Below are 15143 nucleotides of genomic sequence, written 5' to 3'. Positions count from 1 at the left end.
CATGTCCAGCAGAAACGCGACCCATGCATGAGTTCGTGCGCATCAAGAAGAGCAAAATGCTGAACCAGACGCTGCAGTTCACGTGCGTTCCAAGTCAGTCGCTCTCGACTAGGGCCTTGAATATCATGTGTCTATGACACGATTAAAATCACCCACTGTTATTACATGGCGGCCGCCTAAAAAGAAAGCATCCAACACTTTAAATAAGTTATTACTAAGGCTGGAGTCCGCCGGAGCATAAATGCACAAGATGCGCAACCTCACAGCCGAAAATAAGCAATCGAACGCTAACGCACGCCCAAACCCGTCATACGTGAAGTAATGATCGCGCAAAATGGATCTGTTTAGCACCACAATTCCTACGCCATTCGAGCGCGAAGTGGCGAACGAAAAGAAGCACTCCAAATGAAAATCGCGCTTAAAGGTCAATACATCAGAAAGAGTATAGTAAAATTTGTTTCCTGAAGACACAAGATATCACAGTTTGTTCTGAAAGGCTAATCTACTATTTCTATCTGTTTTCGCATATTACAAAACCCCTGGGCGTTTAAAGAAAAAGTTTTCAGTCGTAATGCCATATCGGGTATTGAGTTCGGAACGCCATTAAAGCAGATGCGCGCCCTGTGGTGGCACCACGAAAGTGCTTTGCACTCACATTAGGTGGAGCTTCCCGGCCCTCCTGAAGAAGGACGGGACTTCTTGGGAGGATGTTCCTCCAGGCGACCTTCTTGTGCCGCATCCGATCCTGAGGTCAGCGACGAAACACAGCGCTTATTTCCTTCTCGCTGGAGCTCGATGTCCATCGCATTCACGGAGCGTTGAAAGCGACAGGGAGTGTCCGACACCAAGGCTGAAAGAGATGCTGGAATCGTCCACATCCTGTTTTTGGCTCACAACCTCAGATGACTTCTTTAAGTCTTTTCGAAATGCCGGTAGCTTCTTCACGCTCCCCGTTTGCTTTTCCAAGGCTTCACGAATCTTGGAAACGCCAACAGTGACCGGCGTCGCCGCCAGCTTCATAATACGATCAGCCTGCGTTCCGATCCGCAGCGCGGGTTTTCAGTGGAGCCAAAGCCTTAGATACCGACTGCACCTTCCTTCCGCGAACTCCATGCTTGGCCTGGACGCCGCTAACTTTAGACGTGCCCGGAGGTTCCGGTGACGATGTGGCAGGAGCTGCCTCGGTAGCAGGAGGCTCACACGATGATCCGGGGGCCACCGCGACGTCAGCCGGCGTCGCTCAAGCAATCTCAGGCTGGGATGGACCAGTCGTATGCTTGTCCAGCGGCACGTCATCTCTGCTGGCTCATCCTTCCACCAGTGTACCAGCAGTCGAATTCGGCAACGTCTGTGATGTCGTGCCCTCCAAAGAGTCTATTTGTACTTCCTCCTTACCTTTAGCCAACTCAGCTGGTTTGGCATATGGAGCCGGTACTGTAGGCTTCATGGGTGTAAGCGGAAGGAACGCACTTGCCGCGGCGTCCGTGTAGGAACGGCGCACCGGGCACGTCACTGTCGGGTGCTCATCACTGCAGCGTCGGCAAGGCATGACGCAGCCTTCGCCTTGGTGACCGTGGATACCACAGCGTCCACAAAAAGGCGCTGAACACTGCACCCGAAACTGCTCCGATGAGCCATATCGCCGGTAAACACGCTGCATACTTTTGTAGTCAAAGGTTACGCGATGCCCAGCGACGCGTAGACAGTTGGGTACTGGTGACGACGCAGACATCTCCATCCGCACATACCGCGTCCCAGTGTGAACTCCCTTACGAGAACTCATCTGGCCCGCAGTGACGAACAGGACTTTGCCGTGCTGGCTCAGGACCTGGACGAGCGTTTCGTTTGAGACGTAAGACGGCAGGAAAAAGCAGGCCACGGTGGTAACTTGAGGCCCAACAAGGACGATTGGTATATGCTCGCTGCCTATTACGAGGCAGCCGGCGTCAACGATTAGAGACATGGATTCCATGCTCATCACTGTAACTTGAAAATACTGGGCGCCCATATGCTGGACGCTGGGATTGGTCCCCGTAGGGACGACTATGTCGAAGACCAGAGTCTTCGAAAGATTCCACGGCGTTAAAGGCGCCATGGTGACGAAATCTCGGGACACCAATAACGTGAAGCAAGCAGGGACGCCCACCACTAATCAATCTTGTAAAAAACGGAGACTGCACAAAAAGCATCTCAGAGAACTGTCAACAAAGGCCTTCCATTCAATACTTCTACAAGCTTCTTTACTGCAGCATTGCTCATGGCCGATGTGATTTGGGGACGAAAGGCGAAAGAAAAATTTTTTATTACACCCGAAGGTGACATGTCAGGTCCAGCAGTACAAAACAAACCCGTCAACACCATGGCACGGGGTTAATACAATGACGAAAGGCGAAAGATTAGTACGTGGATTTGAGGAGAGACCTGAGCGATACTGCACACCGTTTCGCTCGCCACCCCATTGCAGCAGTTGTCTACATGTGCTGGTTAACAGCGCATACTATGATAAAATTATTGCCTAAGCTCATCGCAAACCAGGTTTCTAGCAAAATATAAGTAATATCACCCCTATTGGAGTTGCTCTTTTAGTAAAAATATTGAAAACATTGTACAAATTCGGATCTTACGGTCAAGGCGTTCTTGGAGACGGGAACATTTGGTCGTCTACGCACATTGCTTTTGTTTCTTTTGCTTTTCGCGCGGCGATCGCCATCTAGTGACGATAACATACAACGCATAGTGACTCTAACGTCTTTCGCGTGTCATGTGCACACAAAAATGTGCAAACAGTATACAAACAAATATTTCCAATCTGCAACATTTGGGTCTTAGCGTCTGTTTGAGAGAAAACAGACTGATTGATTGATGTAAAGGACATAATTTTCTTTATCTCTTTCTTGAAAAAAATGTACTTCCCCCCCGCCCCCCTTTTTTTTTCTTCCCGGAACTCTTACTCTGAATGCTATATTTCTTGACTCTCAGGGCCAGAGGCATTAAGGAAGGGAGTGGTCAAATTATGTAATGTAGGATGGAGGACTATAGAGGTACTGGGCGATCTAGAAGGCCGTCAGGAACAGTCAACGTACGCGTAGGTCCAGAGCACACACCGAAAGCGATGTCACTGGCGACAGCGCACAGAAGCTACTTCTTCGTCTTCGAATGAACATCTTCCTCTTTACAAGGGCCCCCGGGGCGAATAGGAGGCATTCTGGCGACTTACGGCGTAGGCAAAATGGCAGGGTCTTAATGTTGTTTAAGGCGTTGGGTGTGGACAGTTTCGCGGCCGCGTCGACGGAGATCAGATGAAGGCGTCAGCGGTTCCACAATTCAATTGACCCCCGCAGGGGGCACCTGTTAAAGCAGGTGTTTGCGTGTACTGTGCGACACCACGGACCCTAGCACCCACGCTTAGCCGTGCGTGGCATCGCCGTGTCTGGGGAAAAGGGGATCCTGGTGGTTGAGCCGATGCCGAGTGCTTGGACCTTTAGGGCCCCTCGGCGGAGGCAACACACCACTTTGGCGCACGCTTCCCATAGACGGCACCTCCGGGCTGACCAACCCGTGAGAAATCGGCAGTCGCATTTTCCTATCCTCCCCTCCATCTTTTGCTTTCCTATCTTCTTTCTTATAACTGTCCTGTCTTCTCCTATCTTCAATTCTTCCTGCTTCCGGGCGGCACGGGTTAACCTTGTGTGGCTAACCACCCTGCGTTACGCCATATTTGGTTATAGTCAGGGTGTACGACTGGCGTGGGCAGGACTATCTTCCAAGTTCCTGTCCCGTCCCCTTGTTGGACTCCGTGGTGGGTGGTTGCCACCGTGGCTGAAGAACATACTATTTTATGGGTTCTTCTAACTTTCAACCGATCAGCTCCCTGCGAAGCGGGGGCGCACCGAGTTCACTGCTCAGTTTTTTGTGAAGACTGCAAATAGCTTTCCATGTAATGCATAGCGAGCACACTGAAAAAACTGCAAGACACGTCTCCCCATTCATTGTGTCAAAGACTCTAACCGATGCCATAGGGCAAGGATACAAAATAAAGAAACTAGGAAACGGAGACCTTCTTTTGGAAGTGCTGTACCGCCACCAGTTCGAGAAACTCTCAGCAGTCACTGCATTTGGAGGCACACCAATTGTTATAAGCCCGCACCGTTCATTGAACACCGTTCGTGGTGTCCTCTCAGACAATGACCTCAAATACATGACCGAAGAAGAGCTTCTGGAAGGACTGAAAGATCAAAACGTCACTAACGTCCACAGGATAAGAATCAGACGAGACAACAAGGAAATCGACACCAAACACTTTGTCCTCACCTTCGTTTTGAGCACACTTCCAGACTCGGTGCAGGTAGGGTACACAAAAATCAGCCTTAGACCCTAAATCCCTAATCCGCGACGTTGCTTCAAGTGTCAAAAGTATGGTCACGGTGCACAGAGCTGCCGAGGCCGACCCACCTGTGCTAAGTGTACCGCTCATGAGCATGAAACTGAAGATTGCAATGTTCAACCACATCTTTGTGCAAACTGTGAGGGCGCCCATCCTGCCTACTCACGAAGCTGCCCAGTATGGAAAAGAGAAAAAGATATAGTAACCCTCAAGGTCAAAGAAAACCTAACATTCAAAGAAGCGCGGACAAAGCTTGAGAATCAAAACCCAACATACTCCGTTGTGACGCAGCAGGGCGTAGCATCACAGCGGATTTCGGCGCCTGCCCAGGCCACGCACAGTGAGCCAGGAGCAGCGCCAGCTGCGCCCTTGGCGGAAACAGCTGCCGTTGCTCTGCCACCCGCAAAGCAGGCCGCGCGAACCTCTCGGTCAGCCGGCCCCAAGGCACCGTCACACATGGGGAAGTCTAAAACAGACCTATCCATCCCCTGTACACAATCTTCCAGCACATCTGACGGTGTGATGTATACAACCCCGCCTCCGCTGCAGCGGCGGCAGAGCTCTCTGGAGCGTAAAAGAAGGGACAAAATCCCTATTGCAGGTCCAAAGGACCAACCAACATAAGTTTTTTTTTAACTTTTCACCGTTTTCTAAACATGTCATTCCTAATCCACTGGAATTGTCGTGGCCTTTTAAAAAACTACAATGACGTAACAGACCTTTTAAATTCACTGTCCCCTGTGCTCCTATGCCTACAAGAGACCAATCTGGGACCTCAACAAAAAAAAAATCTTAAAAAAGCACCAGGTGTTTCGATGTGACAGAGAGCAAGCAGGTCGCCTCTCCGGAGGCGTTGCTATTGTCGTGCAGAGCAGTATTGCAACGCGAGAAGTCCATCTCAAAACTAATTTCCAAGCTGTTGCAGTTACTGTTGTTCATTATAAAACAATCACAATATGTTCTGTCTACCTTCAACCTCATGTCATTGTTACCCTTCACGATTTAGAGGAACTTTTACAACAGTTACCTGAACCATATATTTTAGTTGAAGATTTTAATGCACACTCCTCCTTTTGGGGGAGTGAGCAAACAGACAGTAAGGACGTATTTTAGAAGATTTTTTGCTGTGCAACAACGTCTGCCTCCTGAATACAGGTAAACAAACATATTGCTCCCCAAGCTCAGGAAAAATGAGCTGCTTATATCTATCATTTTGTTCACCATCAATTTTCACCGATTTTAAATGGGACGTTCTCGACAACCCATATGGAAGTGATCATTTATTTACCTGTCATAATAGGTCTAACATCCTCACCATCCATCACTCTAACCAAACCACGGCGATGGAAACTTCACTTGGCAGATTGGACACTTTTCCAGTCCAAAGCTGACCTCATAAAAGTATTTTCAGAAAATCTCAGCATAGATGAGCTGAATGCAGAGATTACAGCTCGTATTATTGCTGCAGCACACCTAGCTATTCCACAGTCCTCGGGAACAGTACAGCAAAACCATAAAGTGTGGTATACACAAGAGTGCAAAGAGGCAAAAAGAAAACAAAGTAAAGCTTGGGGAATATTCCGGAGATATCCCACACATGAGCACCTTATAACTTTTAAAAAGGCCAGGGCTAAAGCACGGTGCATTCGCCGCGAAGCTAAAAAAGCCTCATGGCAAAATTATGTGTCATCAATAAATGGCTCAACCACATCTAAAAAAATGTGGGAGCAGGTTAATAAACTAGACGGCAAATACTATCCTTTTACGATTCCACTTTTAACAACTCCTGGTACACAAACGAGCGTAGAAGAAAAGCAAACATATTGGGGGAACATTTCGCTACAATCTCTAGTTCGGCACACTAGACACATTCCTTTATAAAGTGTAAAACAGCAGCTGAAAAACAAAGACTTCCAATAGCTGGAGGCACAAATGAACCTTTTAACTGCTTAATTACACTTGAAGAAATAACTAGAGTATTAAATGCCGGCAAACAAACTGCACCAGGACCAGATGAAATACATTATGAAATGCTTGCTCATGTGACTCGATTGTCAGTAGATGCATTGTTGAATTTTTTTAATAAAATATGGATATCTGGAACAATACCAGAAGCCTGGAAGACAGCCGTTATAGTACCACTCTTAAAGTCTGGGAAGCCCCCGGACTCCCCAGGCAGTTATAGGCCAATAGCCCTGACGAGCTGCCTTGCAAAAGCTTTTGAAATCATTGTAAATACAAGGCTCATGTTTGTTCTTGAATCCCGGAAACGTCTTGATACCCATCAGTGCGGCTACAAAAAAACATGTTCAACTATTGATCACCTTGTCCGATTGGAAAATACTATCCGAGAAGCCTTTATCCATAAACAGCATTGCCTTGCCGTATTTTCTGACCTCGAAAAATCCTATGACACCACGTGGAGGTTTGGGATCCTGCGTGATTTGGGAGAGCTTGGCATTCGCGGCAGGATGCTAAAATGTATAAGCGACTTTCTCTCTCAACGCCCATTTAAAGTACGTCTCGGTTCTACCCTTTCTAAAACCTTCATACAAGAAAATGGTGTGCCTCAAGGATGTATTTTAACTACTACTCTGTTTATAGAAAAAATTAACAGTACAGCAAAAATAATCCCAAAGTCCGTTATGTACTCTGTCTACGTAGACGACCTTCAGATTGCATGTACATCCTCCAATGTGTCAATATGTGAGAGGCAAATACAGCTCACAGTAAATAGACTGGCAACGTGGGCAGATAGGAATGGCTTCAGGGTTTCTACTCAAAAGTCGGTAGTTGTTTTGTTCTCTCTCAGAAGAGGACTGCACATTGATCCCACCATCCACCTTAATGATGTTAAGCTACCTGTAAAGCACGAACATAAATTTCTAGGGCTAACTTTTGACAGAAAGCGTTCATTCCTTCCCCACATAAGCAACCTAAAAAAGAAAGCTTCAAAATCTCTCAATATATTGAAAGTCCCTTCACATAAACACTGGGGATCTGACAGAACATGTCTTTTAAAAATTTACCGCTCTGTGGTTCGCTCATGTTTAGATTATGGTTGCATAATATATGGATCTGCAAGGCCGTCATATTTAAAACGACTGGACTCCGTACACAATTCAGGCTTGGGTATTTCAACTGGTGCATACAGGACATCCCCCATAAACAGCTTATATGTAGAAACCAATGAACCATCACTTACAAGCCGAAGAAACATGCTCACATGCTCATACATTCTAAAGATCCGTTCACTGCCAAACCATATCTGTTACCCAATAGTTACAAAGTGCCAGTCACGAACACTGTTCATAAACAAACCTCAAAAAATAAAACCACTTCTGATCCGCTTTGAAGAGAAATGTCAAGTTTCAGACTTAATAGACTCATTACCTAACATTACCCGAAAACCTGATCCACTTCCACCATGGTACTCCTGCCGTCTGTATGTTTTTTCTGGAATTGGTTTAATGTGAAGTCACATACACCACATGAACACATATTGCAGGAATTTTTAGCCCTAAGTGAAAAGTACAGAGAATATGTGGCATTCTATACAGATGGTTCAAAATCTGCACAATACGTCGGAAGCGCAGTGGTCCAAAACAATTGGAATAGAACAGTACGGCTACCACAGTGTGCATCCATTTTCACTGCCGAGTGTTATGCAGTCCTCATGGCCCTAGAAAAAATTAAAATTGAAAACATAGAGAATAGTGTCATTTACACTGATTCTTTGAGCATACTAAGAGCATATAATCATAAAAATGCAGGCGAATCGCTTATTGGTGACATCATACACAGCATAAAAGCAGCCACAACAAGGGACATACTGTAAAGCTTTGCTGGGTTCCGAGTCACATAGGAATTGATGGAAATGAAAGCGCTGATATATGCGCTGCACAAGCTCGACATATAGAAATGAAGAAAGTGCACGTTCCCTGCAAAGAAGCAGTCAAATTAATGCAGTCTAAGCTAAGAGATAGATGGCAGTCTAAATGGAATAATGAAGAAAATAATAAGCTACACCTAGTAAAACCTGTCATATCTGAATGGAAGTCATGCACACACCAAGAACGATTCACTGAAGTCATTTTATGTCGCCTCCGTATTGGACATACACACCTTACACATTGTTATATTTTTAGAAAAGAGGAAATACCAACATGCGACCTTTGCGGAGAAACAATCACAATTAATCACATTTTATATTCCTGTACAAAGCTAGAAGAACTAAGAAAGAAGCATTTTCCAATATTTTATTCAGAATATATTCCTCTTCACCCTAGCTTACTCATAGGAGAAAATGCTCTTGTTAATATATCATGCGTTTTTATGTTCTTAAAAGATGCCAACCTTCTTAACAAATTATGAGTTTTTTTTTTAACCATATTCAATACATCTGCTGCATGGACAGCAGATCTCATGTGTTTGGCGCATGATAGCCTTAGATGCTTATGCGCCATAAAACACAACACACAACAACAATGTAATTGACAGGAGAGTTGCGCTCCAGGACACGGTAGGGACCGTGATACATGAAAATAAATTTAGAAGATAATCCGGGAGTACCTCATGGAATCCACAGCCACACAAGACTGCCAAAAGAGAATTGCGGTGTCGTCTGATGGTCATTGTGGCGGGATTTCTGGTGGGACTGGGTTTCAGTTGTGAGAGACCGGGAAATTTGGCGGCACTCCTCTGCATATCGGGCAGCTTCAGAAGCAGCGGTATAGTCATATGGGTCTGATTGGTACGGAAGAATGGTATCTAGTGGAGCAGAGGGGTGACGGCCATAAAGAAGATAGAATGGAGAGACCTGTAGTTGACTTGTAGCAGTATTGTATGCATATGTCACATATGGAAGGAGGAGATCCCAGTCAGAGTGGTCGTAGGAGCCGTACTTAGAAAGCATGTCACCAAGGGTACAGTTGAGGCGTTCGGTGAGTCCGTTATTCTGCGGATGATAGGCGGTAGATGTTCGATGAAGTATGTGGCACTTGTTCAGCAGAGCTTTAACGTAAGATAAAAATACGCGTTCTTTGTCACTGAGTAGTTCACGAGGTGCGCCGTGGCGTAGGAAAAATCGCTGCAAAATGAATGAGGCTACGTCTGACACTGTGGACGATGGAATGGCAGTGGTTTCTGCATATTTCGTCAGGGGATCAACTGCGACGATGACCCAACGGATTCTAGCGGCCGTGTGCGGGAGCGGGCCGTATATATCAATATCGACGCGATCAAAGGGGCGTGATAGGCAAGGTAACGGCTGGAACTTGCCAGCAGAAAGGTGAGTAGGGGACTTGCGACGTTGACAGACTAGGCATGAGCGGACGTATTTGAGGACAACGTTGTACATGCCCATTCAGTAGTATCGCAAGTGTAGGCGATGGTATGTCTTGAACACCCTCACATGGCCGCATTGTGAGTCAGCGTCAAAGCAGTCGCAGACTTGCGAGCGTAAGTGGCGAGGAATGACTAGCAACCATTTGCGGCCATCAGTAATGTAGTTGCGGCGATAAAGAAGGTTGTCGCGAATGGCGAAGTGCGATGCTTAGCGGCGAAACGCACTCGATGGAGAAGCAGCCGATGGATCTGAGAGAAGCTCGATAAGAGAAGCAGCCCAGGGGTCTCTGCGCTGCTCACTGCGCATGTCACTGATTCGAAGTGACGTTGCTGAGGCATCCAAGATGGAAAGGCTGTCGATATCAGTTGGAAGGGGGCAGCGAGAAAGGGCATCGGCGTCTTGATGCTTGCGGCCAGAGCGGTAGTCTACGTTTACATCAAATTCCTGTAGACGAAGAGCCCACCTACCAAGACGGCCGGATGGGTCTTTCAAGGAGGAAAGCCACCCAGCACAGCGCATGGTGGTCGGTCACAACCTCAAAGAGGGGCCTAAAAGTAAGGGCGGAGTTTGGTCAGAGCCCAAACTATTGCCAAACACTCTTTTTCAGCGACCGAGTAAATTTACTCCACCTTCGTGAGCGTTCGACTTGCATAGGCGACGACGTATTCAGAAATTCCTGATTTCCGCTGAGCGAGTACAGTGCCGAGACCGACACCACTGGCCGTCAAAATGGCCAGTTGACGGGCTGCAAAACGACACTTCTTTAAGTTGAGCTGCAATCCGGCATCAGAAAGGTAGGTCAAAACATGTTTCAGGCAGTAGAGATGAGTGTCGAAGTCAAGAAAGAAGACGATGATGTCGTCGAGATAGCAGAGGCAAGTCTTCCATTTCAGTCCACTTAAAATGGTGTCTATCATTTTCTCAAATGTCGCAGGAGCATTGCAAACACCGAACGGCATAACAGTAAATTCATGCAGGCCGTCTGGAGTAACAAAAGCGGTTTTAGAGCGGTCGGCCGCTTCCATCGGGACCTGCTAGTATCCGGAACGTAATTCTAGGGAGGAAAAAAATTCAGCCCCTTGCAAGCAGTCCTGTGCGCCGTCTATGCGCGGAAGAGGATAGACGTCTTGATTTGTAACCTTATCACGTCGGCGGTAATCTATACAGAAGCGGATGGAACCATCCTTTTTTTTTTTGACGAGCACAACAGGCGAGGCCCAAGGGTTGTTTGAGGGCTGAATGACACCGTTCCGGAGCATCTGGTCTACTTGCTCTTCAATAACCTGGCGCTCTGTTGCAGAGACACGGTAGGGCCGCTGTCGCAGTGGTGGGGTCTCTAGTGTCGATCCGATGAGTGAAAGTTGAGCTTTGGGACAGGGAATTTTGAAGAAGGAGCCGAACTGTTGAAGGAGGGCAAGAAGTGGTTCTCGCTGACGCTGAGGAAGACTGGTGTCGATGGAGTGGCCGGAACAAGTCTATGGAAGAGGGAGGTGATACAGAAAGTGGAAGGCTGAGTGCAGCCATGGCGAGGCGCGGCGCGTCGTCAGTCTCTTCATGAAGAAGAGATGCGATGGGTTGTAGGCTCCCGAGCCATTCCCCGTGGCGCAAAGCAGTGGGGTAATTAAACGGGTTAGAGAGCCAGAGCGTAGAGGAGCCAGCGGAAATAGTGAGTAAAGCATAGGGTAACGGAAGGCACTTTCGGTGCAGAAATGTGCTGGCGTGGAGAGGACAGTTTCATCGCACACAGTCACAAGTGATATTTACAAGCAGGGACGAAGAAGGAGGAATGTCGATGCCTTCGGCGAAGAGGACTTTAGCGGATTGACTAGAAGGAGCGTTGTCTGACCCAGGCTCGTCAATGCAGAAAATCCGACTTCAGCGCGAGCGCAATCGATTATAGCGGCATGATGCGACAGAAAACCTCTGCCTAAAATTACAGCGTGTGAGCAACTTGGCAGCTCAACGAACTCAATTATATAACGGCGATTCTCGATCACTACTTGAGCGGTGCACGCTGCTAAAGGCTTGATTTGCTGAGAGCTGGTCGTTCGCAACGAAAGTCCTGCAATGGACCATTTCGGAAAGTTGCGCGCGCCCCCTACGCGACCGCCGCAAAGCAGGCTGGGAATTGTGAGCGTGGCTTGCCGGGCAGGATCCGGCGCAGGAGTGGTTCGACATGGACGTCGCGCAAAAGCAGGTAAACAAAACTTTTTTTTGGGATGCTAGCAATGCTTTTGTAGCATGCTTGCGCCGCGCAAGTGATCTTTGCATTGCCGTACAACTTTTTTTGTGGTTTTGCAGCCGACGCTACGAGCGCGAAGCGAGTATTTTCGCACGTGAGCGCTCGTGAAGCGCGCACATGTGCCAGTGTATAGTTTTAGCTATGCTTCAGAAGGCACGAGCGCGATCCTACGGCTAGCAGGCGTGTTTTGCTGGTAAGCGCGCGCTAACAGTGCATTTATTTACTGGTCGCCCGTCGCGAACCTTCAAAGTTTCTGCGGCTGTCCCGGCGGCAGGCGTAGTACGTAGCGTACGCATTCATGTTTGTTGCAACAGTGCGACATAGTCTTGTGAGAATGTACGCGCTATATTTTAGCAAAATACGTCGTTATCGCGCACTGCCCATTCAATCTTTTGGTTATAGCGTGCTATTTAGTCTACGGACGAGTCTGAAACAAGTATATCGTCGAAAGAAACGGACAGCGCATTCGTTCAATGAGTACATCTTGGAAGAAAGTAGTAGTTGAGTTGGTGCTTAGCTTGTGCGAGCGCATTTTCTTGCCTATAGTGTTGTTCGAATAGCACGCAGCAAGTGCGAAGCAGAACCAACAAGCACTGTTACATTGTGTGTAGCTGAGCATATTTTTGCGATACAAATAGTAGTTGCTGTCTGTGCCATATTCAACGAGTTTGACGGCTCGTACTATCTCGGTCGCGGTGTCCATTTGTTACTACCGTGGAGTGCAGATAGGCGCAGCCAAAATATGAACGTGCCTCGGTGGCTACAAGTAACGCGAACGCGGTCGAAAAAAACTGCGGCGGATATTTTGCTAACGTGAAAAACATGGACGCGCCAGTACCTTGTACTTGGGCGGCCTCGGAGTTTTAGTTAGCTGGTGGTTTACCGAGGCCGTCCTTGTGCAACATTCTTCACGACCGCGCGTAGTAAATGAAATGGGTTCAGCGTTGCTTTTCAAGCATGCTTGCCACAAGTAACCAAGACACAATGAATGAATACTTTATTTCAAGATCGCATTGGTGATGCCATGATCAGCTGTGTATGCTTCCATGCTCTGTTTATATGTGGAGTGCCAAAGAAAACATTTTGACACTTGCTTATACCCATGTTGCAGGTACCACTGCAAGCCATTCATAATGCACTTCCTCTCCAAGCAAGGCTACCGAAAGGGCCATGGACAAAACAGTTAAAAGACGTTCCAGATGGGTTCTCAGAGCAAGGAATCTTGGCACATCAGAATTCACGTGGTGCTCAGAAGCATACTGTAAGCGGATACAGGATGTTCAAAGCAGAGAAGGTGCACAATGTTCTTATTTGCAAGGCTGACAGATCCACTTTTCTTAAAGCAACAGTGGAGGCATCATTCTCTTTGGCAAAATTATATAACACTGCTGCTGTGCTCTCGTCAAATGGAACTGTGGACGAAGGAACCTGCAACTGCCGGGCTGGAGCTGCAGGTGTTTGTAAACATGTAGTAGCAATTCTATGGTTTGTATTAGACCTGAAGCGCTCTGGGGCAGCCTACGTGCAAGACACACAGTCGTGTACAGACAAACCCAGAGCATGGGGTACTGGGGCAAAGAAGGCCAACGTGCACACACGCGAGTTCTCAAAACTGCGTTTTGTGAAACATATGCCAATGAAAGCTGGCAGGTATGCAACTCAAGAAACCACAGTTTCTCTGACAGTAACAGAAGACCATATTAAGAGAATGTATCAGACACAGAAAAATATTCCAAACGCCATGCTATGCAAGACGCTGGAGGACAACCACTTTCAGCCCGTACAAGTGAAAAGAACACGTCAGGAGGAGGCTCTCAGCCAGATGCCAATCAGGTTGCCGGTGCAAGCCCTGTGGGTTGAGCATGTGCCAGCTGGGTACACGTTCGGCTCCTGTGAGCTTACTTTAGAAGACTCATGGGCCCTTGAGCAAGCGACTAGGATGCAGAGCGGCTCTACAACATGGAGCTTCGAGAGATCCAAGCGCCTGACTGCTTCACACTTTGGAGATGTGGTGTCACGGAAGAAGCCAGCTGATGAGAAGTTTTTTAAGAGGTTGTTCGGGTCTAGCCAGATGCAGACCAAATACATGGCTGATGGTTTAAGGAATGAAGATGCAGCCGTGCAGCGTTACATAGACAAGAAAAAGGTCCCAGTTAGGATTTACTGTTGTGGGTTGTGCGTCAACCCTGGTGTCCCTGTTCTTGGTGCAACGCCTGACCGTGTTGTAGAGCAGGGAGGAGATTTTGGTCTCCTTGAAGTTAAGACCCTCTCAGCTGCCAAGGAACGGGGTGAGGAATTAGAAAATGCTGTGAATACGGCACCCTACCTGAAGAATGGAGTTCTTAAACCAACGCACAAGTACTTTTACCAGGTCCAGGGGCAAATGGCTTTGACTGGACTCTCCTGGTGTGATTTTGTGGTTGATAATGGCACAGACTGCACTCTTCAGAGGATCACTTTTGACAGCTCGCTTTGGATTTCCAAAATGCTGCCACGTCTCCTGGAATGTCACAAGAACTACCAAGAGCACTGTGCTTGTGTGTGAATTTCAATGACTTATTTTATGTTACATTGGTCTGCAGGACAAAGATGCTCGGACTCGTAACATGCTTTGGCATGTGTTCATACTTATGTATATTTGTTTCTTAAATATCTTGTATTGCATTTTTTTCCATGAAGAAAGTGTTTTTCTGCGTAATATCGTTATGGCGATGTGCACGTTGTGCCACAACCCATTTAAATGTGTGTGCCACTAATCTGTGTGTAAAAAGTAAATGTCAAGCACCACACGTCTTGCTGCCTTGTCCTCCAAGTTCCTGTCTCTACATTTGTCGGCTACCTTCCTTGTGATTTTTCCCTTGTCCTTTGCCTGAATTTTTTTTTTTGAACCAACTTTTTTTCTCGTGTTGCTTGTCGATAAGAAAGTCGTGCTCTCTTGGCAGACAGAGGAAAGGTATTTTTTGGATTCCTTGTCCACTGTCGTTTCCTGCCACTTGATTTTCCCACCCTACGTTTTTCTGGTTTAACATCCTGTAGGCAACGAGGGACATGGGGATGGAGGGCTCCCAAACAGCTTTGACCATCGTGGATTTTTAATGTGCACATTATATTTTGCCTCCACCAAAATGGGACTTTCATGTCTGTGATTTCATCCCATGACATTGGGTCAA

At 47.2% G+C, this 15143-nt stretch overlaps 1 protein-coding gene across 1 annotated transcript; it reads left to right on the top strand.

Annotated features, from left to right (window-relative positions):
- The first annotated feature begins 11792 nt into the window (after positions 1 to 11792).
- On the top strand, positions 11793 to 14861 carry LOC146195888 (uncharacterized). Its single transcript, XM_084597938.1, has 2 exons — positions 11793 to 11928; positions 13085 to 14861. Exons 1-2 carry the CDS (start codon positions 11908 to 11910, stop codon positions 14516 to 14518), a joined length of 1455 nt encoding a protein of 484 aa, XP_084454064.1. The 5' UTR covers positions 11793 to 11907; the 3' UTR covers positions 14519 to 14861.
- Positions 14862 to 15143: the final 282 nt, after the last annotated feature.

The sequence above is a fragment of the Amblyomma maculatum genome, chromosome 3, assembly GCF_055883805.1.
Source record: "Amblyomma maculatum isolate TAMU_Amacu chromosome 3, ASM5588380v1, whole genome shotgun sequence".
NCBI lineage: Eukaryota > Metazoa > Arthropoda > Arachnida > Ixodida > Ixodidae > Amblyomma > Amblyomma maculatum.
This window is presented reverse-complemented; position numbering and strand designations above follow the sequence as displayed.